A 20,443-nucleotide genomic window follows, 5' to 3' on the forward strand; every position below is an offset into this window, starting at 1 on the left:
GTTTGTCATCCTTACGCTGCTCTTGCACACTTTCCTCCCTCTTTCGTACCCTTCTTCTCGATCGATACCTTTATCCACTTCCGGTTCGGTCCGATCTCTGCTCGCGACCGTTCGAGACCTCGCGCAGGGCGCCCGGTATTTTTCCCGCCGACGAAGAAACACACGCTCGCCGCGCCGGTCTAGAAGAGACACGTTCGCGGGATCGGTGCCGTGGACACGGAACGCGACCACGGGAAGTTTGCTATTCGACTGTTTGCACGAACGAAACGATAGCTGCGGTGGTACGCGCGCCAGGGGGAAAGAGAGGGAGAGAGAAAGATAGAGAAAGAGACGGACCGAGACCAACGGTGGAAGAGGAACACGAGCCGAAGGAGGGGGATGAGTGCGTGGGAGGAGTAAGAGATCCCGGAGGGCGACTTTTCTTTTATTTGAGCTTGACACTTCGTCGTGAACGCGCACACACACCGGAAGTATAGAGACGTGCGTCGATATATATACCGTTTTTTTTTTTCTTCCGTTTTCTCTCTCTGTCGACGGAATCGTTCGTCCGCGAGCCTCGCCCGCGGGCAGAGAAAAACGAGACCAGAAACGGGAGCGGAGGAAACGCCGGAGCTCCACCACCGACCGGTCCTCCACGCCGCAGTCAAGGGTGCAAGGACGACGATCAGAATGTCGCGATACCTGGGAACGAACGCGGCGAACAAGGCTGCCGCGTCTCGTCTGTCCACGGCTGGCAGTGGATAAATATCCTGTCGTCGCAGTTATTCCCTCCGCCAGATCCGGAAGTGTGACTTTCGTCTCGTGGGATGTCGCGGAGTGACCACCGGTCCGATCGATCGCGGAGAAAGAAGTCGCGGGAGAATGTTTAAATACCGAGGGTGAATCGTCGCAACGATTATCGTGACGATCGCAAGTGTTAGTGAAGTAATCGACAAAGTATTCCGGAATCGGGATCCTAACGGCGGACTAGCGCTGTCTCGTAATTCGTCAACCGACAACAGTATTCATATTCTCCAAAGACGAGGGACATTTCGAAACCAAAGTAGCTCACGTCCGGCTAATACCCGACAAGAGTAAAAACGGTACGTATTTTCGAACGTGCCGACAAGTTACGGGTAGTATCCTGCAAAACAGGAAACAAGGACGCGAAGGAAGAAACTCGCGTCGTGCGAACGGGGTGAAAGATTCTACCACGGTGGTCGGTCGACGACCGGTTCGATCGTCATCGAGGATATTGTGTGTCCCGGGGTAGCTTTCGGAACGACCCCTCGAAACGGCGAAACTGGAAGCTCTCGGAGAATCGTACGGAACGTCAAAGCAGAAGCGCCGGTGCCCGGGGCGAGGAGGAGTCCTCGACGCGTGCCAGGCTGCTGATCACAGGCACCGCGCCGGAGACGAGAGACGAAGCAGAGTAGGAGAGGGATTCGGAAAAAAAGAACCCGTACAGAAAACAGAGAGAAAGAAGGAGAGAAAGAGACGCGATCGCGGCACCGTCTCTCGAGCGAGAGGGGTCCTTCCGTTCGGGTGCTAGGGGTGTGCAGCCCTGGACGAGGGGTCGCACTCGACTCTTTTTTTTTTTCCAAAGTGGGCAAATCCGCGCAAAAGAATAAGGGACGTCCTCGGGGCGATGACAGGATGCCTTCTTCTCGATCAGGACGCTACGTCTACGAAGGACCGCCGTCTAGGATCGTCACCAGAATCGGACCGACCATCGCCTTGTTGCTCATTCTACTTGAGAATCGTCGGTAAGTAAACGCCACCGCATCAGCCGATCGTGATCCATCTTTTCGATACAAGCTTCGATCAACGGACAGCAGACCACTTCTTTTATCTTATCCTTCTCGGCTTTTGTTATTGTTACAAGGGGCCGCGTTGGATCGTTCGTCCTCTAAACTCTTCGAGCGAAATCATTTCCGTTCGATACTATCTCTATCAGTCGCGACTTGTTGAGACTCGATCCGATCGAGAATATTTATTTACAGTATACCTCGCGAAGTCCGAGTCGTAAAAGATGAACCACATTGGCTGCTCTCGACGAAACTGCGCGTTGTACCGTACAATCGCACGAATATTCGCGAAACGATTTTTATTTAGTCGCTTCGATCCTTCTTTGCATTATTCCTACAGCGGTTTATTATCGAATTCAACGACGATGGCCGAAAAGAAACGGTAGAGGAATAAGGGTTGGGCCAAGTCGAAGGAGAAGCGAGAAACGATTAGGGCGAAAAGACGATGATGAAGACACAGCTTCCAGGCTCGATAGAGTTATGGTTGCAAATCGTCGTGTTCAATTACGCCGAGAAAAATTTACGAGCACGCCGGTACCGCACGACTTCCTCCGTTTCTTCTCGCCGTTTTCTCTGTGTTCCACTCAGTTTCCGTCTGTTGCGGAAAGAATCTGTCAATAGAGACGGTGCGACGAGCCGGCGGACGCATCGACGGCTCCGACCGAGAGCACAATGACGAAGTGCAAATAGGCCCTTTCAACCGGCTCCGTGGCACGGACAACGAACGATCCCGCTGCGATCTTCATTATGCCTCCCCGATCTCTGGTTCGCTCCATGCCGGGCACCGTGTCGAGCGCCCTCCACGCTCTAATCGAATCTTTCTTTCGGCAAAAGAATCGTCGGATGAATCGGTTCGTTTCGCGCGATTGACATTCCCTGACCGCGTGGTCGCTGAAAATCGACCGTCTTCCTGGGACCGGACAGGTGAGTTAAACGGGATAAATCCGTTCGCTCGGGTCGCGATAAATTCTTCCGGTCGGTTCTGCCTGTAACGAAATTCGCTGCTCGTCTTCGCTCTGGCGCGTAACAACGATGCCATACATACACGCACCCTCGCGAGCAAACTCGGCTTCCGCTGGGGGAGAAAGCGGCGTAAGAAAAAGGCTTCCTGTCACTAGGTAAATTTATTTCAGGTGCTGAAATAAATGTTAAATCGAACGTTAACTTTGCATAAATTTCAGTAATCCCCGAATACCAAGTGATAGGAGGACCTTTTTTAGACTTCCACTAAGGAAAAAAGTAGCGTAGGGGGTATTGGGAATTACTGAAATTTCTGCCAAATTAACATTCGATTTAACATTTGTTTCAGTACCTGAAATAAATTTACCAATGGTAGGAGGTTCTTCTACGTCGCTTTGTCTCCTAGCGGAAGCCGAGTTTGCTGGCAAGGGTGCATTCTTTCGACAATCCGCGGCGATGTTGCGTCTGAAAGATATAAGGGCGTTACGGGCATACGCGACGCGGTCCGAACACGACGAGACCTCCGACATATTCGCCTTGGTTGCCCACGCGGCTCCTCGTAAATAATTACAAACAGCATCCGGGAACAAGGCCGTACGTGTACCGACGACAAGTTGCTCCGTTGCAGAGGCGGCTCGCATGCACGCGCGTAGATAGAAGCACGCGTGCGCATCGGGCGTATTTACGGAACTGTGTATCGAATTACACCATCGAATAATTCCCGTGATGCAATGATCGATAAACCAGTTTACGAGACACGTAGTGCTTAGCACCCCCTCCCCTCACGGAGGGGAGGAAGGGACGAGCCTCTGTGCACCGATCAAGGGTAAACGAACGGAACACGTCCAATGGGTTGTTTCGGCGGTTCTCGCGCGAAAGAAGTTCGAACATGTTTGGAACGAAGGAGCATCGCAACGGCGGCAACCGCTTCGCGTGAAAACGTAAAAGAACCGAGGCGGATTCGATATCTGCCGCAGGAATTCTCGCGGGTCAGTCGTAACGAGTTCTCTCTCCGCGGGTATACCTCCATTAAACGCGAAATTCCGTTCCGTGATTCTCTTTCTCCGTCTCGGTCCCTCGTGCCCGGTCTGTTTGCTCGCGAGCAAGTTAAATAAAACACGTGCAACCCCGCCGCCATGTTGGATTCTTCGGCGACCCCTTGAATCATTGCAAAAATGCAGGACGCGCCGGTTCTCGCGTGTTCAACCTTTGATTTGTTCGACGATTTCCCACGGTTTCGAAGAAACTGATCTATAGATACGGACACTGTTGCTCTTCGATGATTTTCGCGATGTGTGTTTCGTCGTTCCACGATGTACAGTATATTCTCGATGAGTGTTCGAAGGATCCTTGGCACTGACTAGAAGAGGTCTCCAGGTGTAATGCTGACTTTTTAATGAGGTTTAGCGCAGTGAATAGAAAACTCATTGGATCCGATGAAAGTTATGTTTTCTATTACATTTCACAGAGCTCTATGGGGTTATAAATGCATAAAATCCGCAGTCTAGTAACAGAGCTTGGAATTCTGAAGCCAATGATATTTCTTTCAGCCGCATATAACCATTAGTTTATGAAATATTTAATGTTCAGTGCCGAGGAGCCTTCGAACGCTCATCAAGGATTTCCTGTATAGTGGAAACATCGTGGCTCGATTAAAATTGACCGCTAATATACCCGCGATACTTTCCGACCGTGAAAAACTCTTGATCGATCCATTCCCTGTCTGAAATTAAATAACATCCGTCGCAATGAAAACAAAAAGAAAAGAACGAAGCGACAACGGAGATACAACGATGAGAAAAGGTAACGCAGCAGTCCGTCGACGCGGTCGGACTGCTACACGTACGCAATGTCTTCGGTAATTTGTTTCGGTGAGTTGAGATCATTAATCTGCTTTCGGTAGATCATCAATAGCGCGAAAGATAGCAACGGTGCAACTGTGTATCGGTAATGGTAGCCCTCAATAACCTCTGCGACCCTAAAATCTTCGTCCTCCTCCGCGGTCCGTTCTTTCCCACACTACGCACCGAAACCAAATCGCCAAGAGACCTTGCAATCCCGTTCCCCGTGTCCTCCTCACCGGTTACGCTCATCCTCTTTCTTCTTTCCTTTTGTCCCCCCCCCCCCCCCTGAGGATCCCTTTATATCTTTCATTTCTCTCTTTTCCTCGTTCGCGCGGGTGCTATACACAGCTTTTACTTTAGGAGAAGCTCGTCGGCTAATTTGTACCCGCAGATAACCACCAGACCCACCGAGAATCTTGCGCCCGTCCGTGACATCCCTCGAGACCCCCCGAAGGACCCCCAGGACCCGAGCGGGACAAAAATTGACCATTCCGGCTTCGTTGTCGCGAGCAAATAAAATAACCTCGCGACCCGACACACACCTCACGATCCCTCTTCCCGTCGACGCGACGCCTGACGAAGCTGACTGCTGCAGCTCGACGATCCCGCGAGAGTTCCGAGCGTTTTCGAGCGCACGGCCGACCATCGAGCTCGTATATTTCGGCGCACCCTCTCTCGACGATACCGACACAGCACGGGCTGTTCCCTCGGCTTTCTTTATCTGAAAATTAATTAACACCCGGTGCCCGGTAATGTGCCGCCATTTGGCAGAAGCTGTCGCTTAAGATAGCGCTTTAAGAGCTCTTCTTCCGAGAGGTGAATGGCGTTATCGCGACGATGCGAAAGAGAGGAGGACGGGGGCTGGAAAAGGGGTAACGGTGAGGCGACCCATACACGGGTGGAGGGTCTTTGAACGGAGAAAGAAACGAGCAGATATATTCCAGCGGCTCTTTGAGAGTTATCGCACCTTTCGACCTCGGCCTCGTAAAATTGCCTAAAGAAAAGCAGACCCGGCTTTCGGTAGATGCACCCGCGGCTCAAAGTGCACACGCTGCAATCGATTCCCTCTAGGATTCTATCGCCTGGTAGTACTCATAATAATTTCATTTATAACATACTTGCTTACGAAGTAATTGTCTCTACAAGCGTCCTGACGATAAACTTCTGATCGTTCGGAGAAACGTCGGAAGCGCAAAACTTTCACGTTCAGGTCCGTGGAAACGTCGAAGGCGTGGCAGAGCTACTTAAAGGCACGGTGTTTCGTTAATCGACGATGAATCCGAAAGCAGCCGCGTTCGCGATCGGGAATTCGATAACCGTGGTCCACGCGGTTCGGTAAAGGGGAGCACAGAACGAGGGTAGAGAACGAAAGAGAGAGACAGAAGGGAGGAATCGGAAGGAGATCGCGCGCGGTAAGTACGAGGAATGTCTCCCCGGCTGAATTCCCTGAATGTAAAATCACTCAAAGCGATCGAACGCGTGCGCCTCGTGGGAAAACCCGAGCGCGCAGCGATCTACCCGCGTCGCAAGATCCGTTTCGCGGCCCATACCGACGCGAGAACGTTAATTGGTAAATTTCGTTTGATTCGCAGTGCGACCTGTTTAATGAGCAACTCCGTGGACGATTGGGTGAGCGGGAATGCCGTGGTCTGCAACGGTATTCCAGGCCTGACTAAGGAGCAAAAAGATCTATGCCACAGAAGCCCGGACGTGACGGTGGCCGCGATCAAAGGTCTGCAAATAGCTATATCCGAGTGCCAGCATCAGTTCATGTGGCACAGGTGGAACTGTTCGTCCCTGAAGCCAAGCAGTAGAACACAGCAGAGCAGCGTTCTTCTTCAGCGAGGTAAGGGAAAAACGGTCGTAACAAAGACGGGATAGAAAGAGAGATACGTGTGTGTTGGATTACGAGGAAGGATTTCCATACGATCGGAGATTAGAGGCTTTCACGGCCCGGCATCATGAAGTTCTCAATGTTCAGGATTTCGTGTGTAAACAGTGTCCTTGTGGAATTGTTTTCCCAATGCTTCCAGAAAGTTGGGAAAACAATTCCACAAGGATACGACTTAAACCCGAAAGTCTCAACAGTGAGAACTGTATGATTTCCATACGTATGATGGATAACAAGAGAAAAAATAAGCCAACACGTGTCTCTTGTCCGACGATAGCAACAAGAAGTAATAAAAGTTTTTATTTCCTAATGGTGACCGCTGATGACATTGCGGTCGGTATTCGACTATCGGTATGTTAAATAGGCGGGAGATTACAAACTTAACTGTATGTATGTATATCTCGCGACCGAAATGTTAAATGCACGCGCGAACATACATAAATGGAGCCACCACGGTTTACCTGCTCCTTTTGAGCATTCAGAGAGAGGGAGGGGAACGAGGAAAGGTGAAATCTTTTACGACGTCGTTGACGTCGACGAAACGGCGTAGGCGAGAGACCCGCGCCGCGCTTCCTTAAATCAGAATACGGTGTGTGTGCGCGTCCTCCTCGGTTGCGGACAGCTCCGAGAACCTGTCCCAAATCCGTAAGAGAAAGGTGGAGGAACCGGGAGGGACGAGAGGAGACCAAGATTGCCCCCTCGACTGTCCTATTCCAGTGTGACATATAAATTCGTCGTGGCGCGTACGTGCGTCGAAAGAGGAAACATATATCGTGTCGAACGAGTGCGCGAGAGCGCGACACCGAGCGCACCTGACCTGAAAGCTAAAGATCGTCCGTTCGCAGCCCACGATCTCGGTGCCCGGGCCGCCACGTCTGTTCTCCTCTTCTCGTTATCTGTCTCCGTGGATCGGTACACCTTTTTTTCGCTGACCGGCCAAGTAGAGGTGTCGATTCCACGACTTTTTTTCTTTTTTTTTTTCTTTTTCATCCACCCGAGTTATTGTTCGACGGACGTATGTGAACCCTCGCGAGCAAATTTGGCTTCCACTAGGGGAAAAAGTGATGTAAGGGAAGAATCTCCTACCATTTGGTCTCGGAGTTACTGTAATTTATACCAAATGAACATTCGGTATCGGGAATAAATTTATCGAGCGGTAGGAGGCCCTTTCCCAATCTTGGGACCAGACGATTGGAACGAGATGTTACTACGAACGCGTCTAATTCGTCGGACGATTTTTCGAGCAGAGGCCGGTATTCGCCGATTATCCGAGAGAACGGTCGATCGTCGTCCGTGGTTCGTCCCCAAAGTCAGAGGGCAGCAGCCTCCAAGAAACGGGCCGTACTTCACCATTACCAACGGTTCCACGCAGCTTTTTCAAGACGACACCGGTGGCCGGGCGAGGAGGGTCCGCGGTCGTTCGAGAAATCCACCGTGTCAAATCCGTGCTGGCTTCGTATCTCGAAAAGAACGCGCGTCGTTAAATCTCTCGGACACGGTTCTCTTGCCCTCTCGTTGCTCCGTTCACCGTTCTCCTCCCCGCGACCCGCCCGTTCGACCCGTCGTCCCCTCCTCGGCCCTGTCGCAGCGTCACTCTTTTGCCACGTATTCGTTAAACCTCGGTAAAACGACTTAATGTGTTATGAAATGTACACGAAACGATCCTCCTCCTCCTTCTTATCCTCATCTGCTGATCCCAGAGGCCCACACACACAACGCGACCTACTAGGAGACACGATACTGAACTGTTCGTTTATTCACGAGGAACGATGACAGGGTAAAAATATGAGAAAGAATTTGCATGGAGAAAAGTGAAACTACTGGCTCCAAATATAATATATACGATCAAATCGTGTAATCATTTCGATTTGAAAATTGAAACACTTTCTGTAGTCACAGACGAGGTATATGAGTAGACATTTCGTCTTATGGGAATTGGTGGCCCACCTAAACTGTAGTACCGACATCTTAAAAACCCGAAGATCTAGTATACGAGAACAACGGGGAAAGTTGTTATGACCGAGAAGAACGTAACCGAAACGTAGGCACACGCACCCGTGGATGTTACCTCGGCTCGTACCCGGTACGCTATCTATTGAGTTATCTAAACAGTGATTTGGGCCTGACACAGGGTAGCAAGGCCTGCGCGCCATCCGTCACCGTGTCCCAGCGTCAAGGGCCGAAGAGTAAAGGAAGGCAGCGTGCGTGGCCCTCTGCGCACCTCGGACTCATTCCTCCTCCTCTTCCTATCGCGGTTTCCCTCCACTGTCCACGAGAAGAGACGTACAACTCCCCGTGGAGGATTTATTACGAGTCCCTCGTGCTCCTCTTGCCATCGAGCAGTAGCAGCAACAGCAGCCATCTGCATTATAAAACAGTTGCTGCCAATAGCCGTATAAAGCGTAAGCTTTCAGCAACCCTTCCCACCGCGAGCCCATATAAAGAGAACTGTGTTTTCGTTCTCTCTCTGGTCTCGGAAGCCGGTCCTCGCCGCACGAAGAAGGTTATCATTCCCCGAAACGAAGCCACCGATATCCGGCCTCGTTCCAAACGCTCCGCTTTACCCTGCTACGGGGGACCTCCGCGGGAACCCTCGAGATCTCTGATCCTCCTCGTCCTCCTCTTCTTCCTCCTCCTCGTCGTCGAAGTTTTTATCGATCCGGCCATCTCCAAAAAATCTGTTCGATTCCCGTGAGTTCTGCGTCGAGCCAGGAGTCTTTAACGTCGCGCCGGAGTTTCGTACGATCGACGAAGGGCAGACGTAATCGACTACCGGCTGTCCAATCTCGCCCGCCGAAGCGGCTCGTCCTGTCGATCGGGTCCGTCCGCGCGAATCCGACGAGAGACCAACGAATCTTCGACGTCGGAATACTCGCCGGTGGTAAAAGGAGACGTTCAGAGAACTCTCGAACGGGGATTCGCGATGCTGCGAGTCACGGGGATATCGACGATCGGCTCGTTGCACGTGGAGGGAGAATCCTTTCTCAAAGGGAATCGATAAAGACAAAATTAAGGAGGTTCGTTGAGAATCGTCTTTCCCCTCCTTCGACGGGCTCCTGTCGCGAGTCGCGTTCGAAACATGGATTCAAAACGGAACAGAACAAAAGGGCTGCTCGTTGAAGGAAAGGGTGGATGAAGGGGGGTGGGGGGATCGACGTAACGGACAGCGGGCAGTGCCTCATCGGGTGTCGAGAACGAATACCACAAATCCTTTCGAATGCGCCTTTAGCGCGCTCTCCCCGGTAACTCGCTCTCATGAATACTGCAAATACCGCCCGGTATACGTGGATTGGAGTAACTCTTTCGAAGGAGGGACCGAGGGGGTAGAGTTTAATGTGTGGGCATTGTCGAACGGCCGAGGAGAAAGGAGACAGTTCGATCCGCGTATACGAACAGGGCCCGTGGGGCCAGTCGTGTGTCGTATCGTCTGTAAGGTGACAGCCACCATTGCGGTTTGACGATCGGCCATTCGTCAATCCGACTCCAGCGACGCTTCGAGGACGAGAGACCTTGGAGATACCGAAGAAAAAGTGCGTTTGACGTCGCATTACTTACCGAAATGGTCCATCGGGGGGACTTCTTGTTCCCCGATAAACGAATTCCCGAATTCTACGATGCAAATAATCCGGTTGAGTAACCTCTGTCTTCGTTCACTTCATAGACTTAGAAATATAAACTGCGCATCTCCTTGAAACGGGCATTCCAAGTTTAGAAAGAAGCAGATAGCTTTTTCTAATATAGATGAGTCAACCATTTAAAACGCCGATCCCCAGATTAGGTATAAAAGGACATGCCAAGTCCTCCTGCCCCCCCCCCGCCCAATCCAGCAATCCCATTAAATGATTTTGTCATTTTTTATAGAGATATCAAGGTCGTTTTCATTTTTCTAAATGGTATCACCCTTTTTTGAACACCTACAATGATAGTCTCTTTCCTTAGGAATTCAGTGACTATAATTATTCAAGATCATTCAACAACAACAAAATAATAATTTAAAAACATGAAGATGATCTTGATATCTCTAAAGAAAATGACATAAAAAGAAACATATTTTTAGCATCGTGTGAGCCCTATTGACTCAACTTTGTCCTTGAAACATTTAACGTACCTTTAAAAACAACAAAGATATCTGAGGTGCAAACGTTATATGACTCACCCCGTATATTAATACGGGATTCGGGCATAGAAAAGATACGTGTACACCGATCACGATTCGATTATCGAACGTCGTTAACGAAAAACGCGCGCGACCCACGTCGGGATCAGATGCAAGAAGCAAACAGAGAGTCGCGGACAGAGTTTGGCATCGCGTCTTCGGGAACCCCACCGGGCGATCGTTTATACATGCAGTCAAACGGATGCCCGCCGGCCGCCGCTGCTGATGGCCACGCTTTGTTTTGACGGACGGCTGAATAATCTACCTCTGAACTCTGTCTGATGGCTGTCTGTCGGCCGATCCGTCGAACGATTCGTCGGTCTCGGTACCAAAGCTCCTTCTACGGAAGCTCGGCTCCACCGGTGTCCCGCTGTTTCGCGTTCTCGTCGCTCGCGAGAGAAACGACGAATGCGATCGGGGGCTGTCGCGTATACCTTCGCTCGCGTATATTACTCTCCCTGTCCGTGGACGAGCAGCAATTTGCTAACCGGTCACTGCGTCTCGATCATACCCCCACCCCTCTCTCTGTCTTTGTATTTGATGCCAGAAGGGACGTACACGCCTTAAAATCAAACGATTAAATGGCTGAAAGTTGCTTCCAGGAGACTCTATTTTCTAGGTTGCCTAATGTACAGTGTCCTAAGAACTGGTATCCCTACTTACATGGTAAATAAATTAGACTATCGCATAACCACTTGCAACAGAAATTTACATGAACTCTATGAATACTTTCAAATTATTGAGTTAATATCTCAGAACCATGTCTGCCACTTATCAATCTTCTGTGCTATTTATATCTTCATCTTTGTTGTCATAATAATTTCATTTATAGCATGCTTATTTTCTTTCGTTTTTGTTATCTGACTTTAGTTTGCTTTATTTTATATTATTGTGGGATTTAGATGGGCTTCGCGAATCAAAAGGTGCAAAGTGTAATTCAATCTAAACTGTATTTAAGTAAACACAAAAGACACGCTAAGACTAAGATTGCATATAACTATTCTACTTGCCACTCGGACCCACACTCCACATTATTGTACTATTTAGAAGCACAACTGACTGCTATTGCCGCGATTTTTCTATTTATTAAACAATATATATACTCTGCCTAGCGCCTGAGGGGATCTTATCCCAATGCGATCAATAAATATCTCTCTCTTGATTGTCCCCCCGTGTTCGATACAAACCTGCGCATTGTTTACTATATATATGCTTCATAAAATGTCCGAATTATTTTCGAGAATTCGATAAAATAATATGAGACTTTCTCGAAATTTGAATACTAATCTAAGTGATATGATTACGCGTTTCAGGTTACAGAGAGACCGCGTTCGCGTTCGCGATTTCAGCGGCTGGGGTGGCGCACAACGTGGCCCGGGCGTGCAGCATGGGTCGGCTACTCTCCTGTGGATGCGACCCGTCCAGCTACAAGGGTAAACCACCTGCCAAGGCCAGGGGCACCCAATGGAAGTGGGGCGGCTGCTCTCACAACCTCGACTACGGCATGGAGTTCTCGAGACAGTTCCTAGACACGCGCGAGAGGGCCGGGGATATACAGTCGACGGTCAATCTCCACAACAATCAAGCTGGCCGCTTGGTAAGCCGAACTTTCGATTACCTTTCGTTTTCCCTCTACCTCATTCTCTCCATTTAACTCTCCCTCTTTCTTTTAGCCTTTTTCTCGTCTCGAATTTTATTGTCGACCAAGAAATCTTTCGTTCCGGTGACAATTCGCTTCTTCTCACAGAATTTTTGTTCGTTTCGTTGCTGCACAGACGAGGTATAGGAATAGACATTTCATCCAATGTATTTTTACGGCCTACTTTTCTGGGGTTACGTACCCCATTTCCATTTTAGTGTCATTACCCACTGTAGATTCACCGTTCTCAAAACGGAGACGTCGCTAAAATCATAGGCTTTTTAAGGTGTCGGTACTATAGTTTAGGTGGGCCACCAACTCCAATAAGATGAAATGTCTACTCCTATACCTCGTCTATGGTTGCTGGTATACCGTTGATCATTTACACGCTTCAGCGAGAATTTAAATTCGATGATATCGCGACAAGAACGACGGAAAAACGTCGAGAAAAAGAGTGAAAGGGAGAGAGCGCACGCAAAGGGAGAGAAGGGGTCGGTGAATAGGGGTGGAGAGGAGTAGGAGAGCAGTCGTGCCGAGTCCGTTCTTCTCCTCTGCGCAGCCTCTCCACGCTCGGTCTCGCCTCGACGTTATTAAGACGAAGCCCGGGGCTGGACCACCCAGCCGTAGACTCATTAACTGTTTGGTGCGCGACACCTCTTTGTCTAAAAGAAAATTGCCCCCCTCCGTCTCCTCCTCTCCATCTCTGTTCGTGCGACTCTTGACCAGCGAGCGCGAGCGCTTTGCACATCAGAAATGATGCTCGTAAGCGATGGTTCGCGTGAGAACCACAACGCAGAGGTATATAAAGTCGATGGGCACGATATTGTGTCCTCGTAAAATTAAGCGTTTATTAGAGTCGCGATTCATGTCACCGAATGAAGGGATTGCCTGGGGTAGCAGGGGCGTCATAAGGGGCCCTAACACGCCTAGAAGCGCCCTGAATCTCAGACTGCAAACATTATTTGCGAATTAATATTTAAAACTTTTGCTTAGAATATTTCAACAAAAACACACAGTATTTAGCCTCTGTCGCCTCCTACTGAATAGTAATTAGTATATTTTTATAAAAATTATACGTAACACATACCGAATTGACATTGCACGGTCCTGAAGGGACAGTTTTACAACTTAATGATTATTACGAGGACACAATATCGTGCCCATCGACGTTACCTCTTTTCTTGCTAACCATATCACGACCGGATTTCCGACGCGTCATCGGTTTGCTTTTTTTTTCCACCCCTAAGTCGATAATTCGATCACGATAGAGAGAAAGAAAACGTGAAAGAGAGAAAGCAATCGATCGATGGAATTTCAGGCAGTGGCGAGCAACATGCAAGTGCGCTGCAAATGCCACGGTATGTCCGGTTCCTGCGAGCTGAAGACCTGCTGGAAGGTGGCCCCGGACTTCCGTGTGGTCGGCAAAACGCTGAAGGATCGTTTCCGGAAGGCGGTGCTGGTCGCGCAGAGCAACAACATGGGTAGCGTGACGCCGTTGAGCCGAGCGAGAGGTTCGCGAAGAAGAAGGCCCGATCGACAGAGACAGAGGAAGCATCGCGAGGGTGGCGCCGCGGGAAACGGTGGTGGTCGTAAAAGAAGGCCCAGGGACCTCGCCAAGCAGCTGTTCTATTACCAAAAGTCCCCGAACTTTTGCGAGAGGGATCCCACCGCGGACATCCCTGGCACCGCGGGTCGTAGATGCAACAAGACCAGCTCCGGCGGGGACGGTTGCGGTAGCTTGTGCTGCGGCCGTGGATACAACGTGGTGAGACAACGCCGTGTCGAACGGTGCAGGTGCAAGTTTCATTGGTGTTGCTTCGTGCAATGCCAAAATTGCACGGTGGAAGAGTGGATCACCGTTTGCAAGTGAAAGGGACCACGAGAATCGTTTCCTCATCGCGGGTTTTCGATCGTCGACGCGAACGAATCGATGGATTTTCGGCGCGATAAATAAAAAGATAACAACCGCGAAAGATTCCGACGACGACCGACGAAACGTGGATCGAAACCGAGCTGCCTCGGGCCAATAGTCTCGTGTAATATCGGTCGATACACACGGATTAAATCGGATCACGGTACAAGCGGTATTCCGGGTACACAATCTGATTACCCACCACGGTCGTTATCCCATCGTTGAGAAACACGACGTTTTAATCTTGTAAGTGGACGGATTCTCTCGACCGACGAGGAAAATTAATCGACGGACGAATACGCGCGTAAAATTCCCCGACGTTCACCCGTGATATCGTACGTGTAATTGCAGAATAGTTTGCGTACAGATGCGTTCGAGATAACGATGTACAAACGTAAACGAACTGGACGAGTTAGAAGTCGACGCTCGTAATTCGACGACCGTACTTTAATCGACGCCGAAACAGCACGCGACGAGGCGCGTATGTGTCGCGTCGCTCCAACGTTTCGCGGCTGGACTGTGGGAGCATGTGCTAACGTAAACAACGGACGTTGTAATGTTTGAAACCGCGCGAGTAATTTAATCGGTAGACTCTAAGCGAACCTATAATTTATTTATAACGTTGCTCTATTTAATTAGCGAATCATTTTAATAATCCACACCAACTGTAACACCTCCGCCACAGTATTATTAGAAGAAACGCAAATATGTGAGTGTGTGTCTTAAGATTGCGAATGGATGCGATTGATTGTATACAATTTAATAATGCGCGTACAATAAAGAGTTCCTTCGACCGACAGCCACCGTTTAAATTTCTTCTCTCTACCTTCGCGGCAACCGGCGTCCAATTAGGTACGAGTTCGAGCCGCAGCGACTCGTCGGTGTACCGCCGATCGGTTCTCCCGTTCGGCCAGAAATCCTTTAAAATTGGTAATGGTTACGGGCGAGATTTACAGACCGCCGAAGCCTCTTCGATACTTTTATTTCTCGCTACGGCAGATTCGTTCGACCTTCTTTCTCATCGATCGTACGATAAATTGTCCCCGCGTTAAAACCTTGGAAAAATCTGTGCCAATCCCTCTTACATACCGAGCGAAAAGACCATTCCGACGGTATCGGGGCGAAACTTTGAAAGCGCGCGCATTCCCACCGATATCATCGTACACATTTACCCGATCAAGTCCGCTGACGATTCATCGATGGGCACGGCGGGACGGGAGTCGGCAGTGTTGCCAGGTTGGGGGTTATTATCCCAGATTTAAGGGATTTTTCTATGAACAGGGGGAAATCTAGGGGCAGACATTTTTTTAAGGGAAATCTGGGGATTTTATTTTATAGACAAGTCGAAATCAACTTTTTTTATGTTCAAAATAGTTTCCTATTTTAGAAAAGAATGTAACATGTTCAGTGCCCATCTGTTGGAAAACTAAAAATCTACGACCGAATTTTCACTAATTTGGTAGTACTATTTTCGTTTGTCACAGTGTTCTTCTTCCCGTGGAACGAATGGAACGTTATCGAAATAAAAATATTCAAGTAAAAATGTTTGGGGGGATTTTTTACAAAATTGTTCAATTCTGGGGGGTTTTTATTTGTTTAAGGGGATAATTTTTGCCATGTCTAGCAACACTGGGAGCCGGGGAGATTTCACAGCGTCTCTTTGATTCTGAACGGTTTCGCTAACGAGTGTGCTCGCCTCCGCGGGGCACGCCGATAACAAACGAGGACAATTATCATTCGCGAGGCAAACGGAATCGAACGTTACACGCTCGAGACGGCTCGAATCGACTCCGATGAAAGCCCCAGCTGGAGAATCGCCGACGGCAAATTAGGTTTTCGAGTCTATGCGCGACGACCAAGATTCCGATTAGATTAGCTTCGAAATCGGACGAGGACTTTCGTAATCGTATTTTACGCGGATCGCTGCCCACCGCGACGTCGACCCCCGATAATCCGGCGTATTATTACCGAGGCAATTTTAAGCAAGAAGTTTCCCGATCGATTGTTCAGCGGTGTCCTTTGTGAAACGCAGACGGGATAGGGATTTATATCCACCGTTCCTTATTAAACTTTCCGTTTCCAGTCACGTGGAAGCTCCGTTTCCCGGATAATTCTGTCGATCGTGGAATGGGAAGCGCGGAATAATCGTTCGTCAGCGGGAACAACGTTTACCGTTAAGCTCGCGAGAATCGAAACGATACGGATGCGAATCGCACAAAGACGAAACTTAAAGAAACGTGTCGAGGCAAGAAGACACGCGTTGTCCCCGCCGCGACGCATACTCGCATTAACCGAAGTGCGGCTCCCTTTGAAAACTCCGCGAGCCAGAACGACCCTGAAGAAGCCGCGATAAAGCGCATTAATTTATCGCGCGACCCTCGGGAGATCTTTTTCAAGGCGCATCGATCCGATCCGGCCAACGAGATTAGAACCAGGAGCACAAGACCACGGTCTTTATAATAATAATACTAATATTTGATTTGTAAACGGATTATGAACCATTTGGTACAATATACAAGTATATAGAACTTACTATGCAACTCACATTGCATGTTATGCATGTGAAAATATTAACACATCGACTGCCACAGTGAAAAAGGCTGTACGTAGCCAGACACACTTTATTTAGTTTTTAAAGTCATAGATGCAATATTAAATATTACGCAAAAATTTTATAACTCTGGGAGGGGGGGGAGCAAAATCCAATTTTTTTCTTGTAGGGTGGGACAAAAGCCACCTTTTCCCGTCCAGGGGGGGGGGCAAGCCCCCCACCCTTTGGCTATGACCATGACGTTAGGTCTATTCTTATATCTCGTCTGTGGTAAAGGTGAAGCACTCCACGATTTGCGATCGGTAAGCACAGAGTCGAATTGGAAAAAGGAGAATTCGTGCAGAGAAAGGGTTAGAGGGGCAACGAAAAGGGGGGATGATAGGTCCGCAAAAACAAAGAGAGAACGTACGGAGCTGGACGACGATCTCGGGGGGCGAAATCAATGAGCTAACAGGCTTGCGAGTTAGCAGTTAGTTAATTAAGTCGGCCTTATTGGATCATGGAAGCCAAGCACCCCTCCCCAACGGCAACCCCCTCGACGCAATCGTGACTACATCGCCCTACACAGCTCTTACTCCGGCACACAAGCGTCGCGAGCATTGCGAGGGTGGACGCCGCAGGGCCTGCACAACCTGCCAGACATTTTAATTAGAGGTGAGTTTCCATCGCGAGCCACGGTAAGAGCACCCGTTACGTGTCCCTTACGAGTAAGTGTTTTGCACCTTCCGCGGAAACCCCTTCGTTTCGCTCTCTCTTCTCCCGGTAGATCTTATACAGAGCAAGTCCTCTTCCGACGGTTCCGTCTCGACCCTTGGGAAATCGGAAGAAAACCGTCGAGAACATCGGCCCCGTCCCCCTAGACGTCTACATCGGATCTCGCGGAGACGAGCAACACCGAGAGAGCTCGCGTATTAATTACGTTTCGGCTTGGGCCTTTGAAGCATTCGTTCGCGGTTCACGCGTCCGCCGCGACATTCGGCTGGTGTCGCGTCGAAGTTTTTACACGCAGCTACGAGTACGGAGAACACGGGACACACCATCATCGAAATTTCGGAAGCAAATTTGACCAATCGAGATTTCTCAAAGATGGTACTAATTGATCTTCGAATACTCGAGGAACCACGATACCCGTCTAACGATCCCCTCGGGGTATACCAGGACCTCGCGACTATCGACAAACGTGGCCTCGAGAGACTCCGATCGCTTTCGGATCGCGAATAATGCCGCAATTAACAAGTTTCACTGGACAGCCGGAATAGTGAAGGGTGCCAGGAGAAAGACAGAGTAAGAGAGATACAGAAACGGCAGAAGGAAAACTGACCAGAGAGGGAGGAGAGCGGTAGAACGATTGAAAAGAAACGAAAAATAAAAACGGTGGTGTATACGCGAGGTGCTTTACGTTCCACGGTGCGCGTCTCGGAGGTGCCGGAACATGTGTTTCAGGATGTTTTGCGAGGAGACCGGGGAAAAAGAGAGAAACCCGTGAACACAGAATGGCCGGGACAGAGGAGCGAGCCGAACGGCGGCGGCGGAGAGCGTTCGTCTCGCAGCGGTGTACAGGTATTGGAGGTAAATCCAGGCAGGTGTCGTCTCGAGCCAACTTCGGTCGAGCAAGAACGACGAAGACGGACGCGCACGGTCGTTCGACCGACGTATCGGTATTTCCAACGAGACGGTGAAAGAAGACAGAGATAAAGAAACAAAGAGAGAGAGAGAGAGAGAGAGAGAGAGAGAGAGAGAGAGGGGGGAAAAAACGTCGAGATACATTGTGGTAAGACAAGACGGAAAGAGAGAGGAGTAAGAGGAGGGGGAATCGCAAGCGCGAGCCCGAGAAGAATATAGCGGAAAGTTAAATGTTGCATGAGCTTCGGGGAAGAAGAACAGCGCGGAGATTCCCGGTATCGATTAACCCCCTGACGGAAATAACGTACGACCGCCTCACTTGGCCGGAGGAACGAGCGATTTTTCGCGATCCCCGCTCGATCGCGAGAACACCGACACCTTCGCCGAACGGAATCCGAAAGTGGTCGACGCCGCCGCGTTATCTGCCGAAAGGATCGATCTTCGGGAATCTGTAAAAGGTACGAGAGAGAAGGATCCGCTGTGCAAGAAGCGGAAGCCTCGTGTCGCTCGCGCGAATCGAGCTTCGGTATCGTCAACGCCTCGAGGGAGACGATACGCGACCGCCCGTCGATACCACTTTTTCCATCGTCGAACCGAACCGCGTCGCGACGGAGCGCCCGTTATCAAATCGTACGAACCGATCGCCGAATCGAGAGAGGGTTCCGACTTCGCGATCGGTATCGTCTACTAGTTTTTCCGGGTGTAATCGCGCGCCCTCGACTCCACGGCGAACAGCCAGCCAGAGGCCAGAGACGAAGGACTCCGTTCCCGAGATCGGAAAGAGAAACGCCGTGGAACGAGTCACTTGTCACCAGGTTTACCGTACTTTCCGGCGAAAGGAGTGTCGAACCCTTTTCAACCGGCCCGAACCGGTCGGCTGCCGATCGTTTTCGGCTTCTGCGACTCTTTTTCTTTCTCCTCTTCTTCTTCTTCGTCGTCCACCGCCACTACCGTTGCTGCTGTTGCTGCTGCCGTTGCTTCTTCCCAGGGATTCGCGGTGCTAACATTCCGCCGCTACAGCGGGGGACCCCTGTGCGGCGAACGAATATCAACTTTCCCACAGCTCGTTTCGAAGAGAACGCATTCGATACTTCAACACCCGAGCCCCTCTTTCGTTTCGCTTCGTTTAGTCTCATCGGGAGCGAAAGGAGAAGAACCTAGGGGGGGGGGAGGGAGAAACAGGTGCTACGAGGTGGATGGAAGAACAAGGACCGTGGTACCTATTCCAGAACGATAAGTCATCGAGACTGATAAAGGGGACGATATATCGGTGACGAATAGTCGTCTCAAAACGATCGATCAAGTCGCGATCGAGAATCATCGAACCGAGCCCCTGGATTTTCGGCCACGATCGGCCCCACGAACGACTCCGGTCGCGAAACTTTCCCACAACAAGCGCGGTTTCGTCGCCCCCACGCTCCTTCCCTTTTAAAGAGCTCCGAGTCCCGCACAGGTTCGCGATCGGTCGAGGCCGAGATGAAAGAGGAACGCGGCGAGACGTGCGCGAAGATCGGAGAGAAAGAACCGATTGGACCGAGTGGCACGGAAAGCTTTTTCTGAAATCACAGGACCCGTCCTTACCCATCCCCCTTCCCCCATCTCTCCATGGTACCCTTCCTCTCTTTCTTCTCGTTCGTCTTCTCGCGACGCGCGGTCGAGCATCAATAATTTAACGCCCTGCCGTACCAATAAACCTGCACGGGACTCTGGACACGGCCAAGGAACGAGGAAAAGGAGACGGTTAGAGGGGAGACCGCCTGAGAAAACTGAACGTACCGAGGAGGAGCGCACACCGTCGTATCGCATACACGAGGCCGAACAGAGAGGAGCCCACCGCGTGGACATCGTGGATCAAACCGAGTTTCTTACGTACGTTCGTTCACATATAGTCAGCGACGCGTCGCGTCGTCCTCTCGCTCGCGCCCTTTCTCCCTTTCCCTTTCCCTCTTCGATTACATGCGGCAAGAACCGGGCAGGAAGCAGCATTACACGAGACACGTCGCGCCGACAAATCGACGGATTATGCCGGACGAGCGCCGACCCACCGGGAATAAATGAATTGGCTAACGACGCGAATCCT

At 50.2% G+C, this 20,443-nt stretch overlaps 1 protein-coding gene across 1 annotated transcript; it reads left to right on the top strand.

Annotated features, from left to right (window-relative positions):
* Nucleotides 1-1,635: 1,635 nt before the first annotated feature.
* On the top strand, nucleotides 1,636-14,147 carry LOC107189049 (protein Wnt-10b-like). Its single transcript, XM_015577482.1, has 4 exons — nucleotides 1,636-1,745; nucleotides 6,184-6,437; nucleotides 11,952-12,235; nucleotides 13,596-14,147. The coding sequence occupies exons 1-4, from the start codon at nucleotides 1,636-1,638 to the stop codon at nucleotides 14,145-14,147; spliced, it is 1,200 nt and encodes a 399-aa protein (XP_015432968.1).
* The last annotated feature ends 6,296 nt before the right edge of the window (nucleotides 14,148-20,443 follow it).

This window comes from Dufourea novaeangliae, unplaced genomic scaffold (genome assembly GCF_001272555.1).
Source record: "Dufourea novaeangliae isolate 0120121106 unplaced genomic scaffold, ASM127255v1 scaffold125, whole genome shotgun sequence".
NCBI lineage: Eukaryota > Metazoa > Arthropoda > Insecta > Hymenoptera > Halictidae > Dufourea > Dufourea novaeangliae.

Excerpts from the sequence above, each read along its gene's own strand:
- LOC107189049 (XM_015577482.1), top strand. The coding sequence starts at position 1,636 with ATGCCTTCTTCTCGATCAGGACGCTACGTCTACGAAGGACCGCCGTCT. Across the intron at positions 6,438-11,951 it reads CAGCGTTCTTCTTCAGCGAG|GTTACAGAGAGACCGCGTTC; the intron begins GTAAGGGAAAAA and ends TACGCGTTTCAG. Across the intron at positions 12,236-13,595 it reads ACAATCAAGCTGGCCGCTTG|GCAGTGGCGAGCAACATGCA; the intron begins GTAAGCCGAACT and ends ATGGAATTTCAG.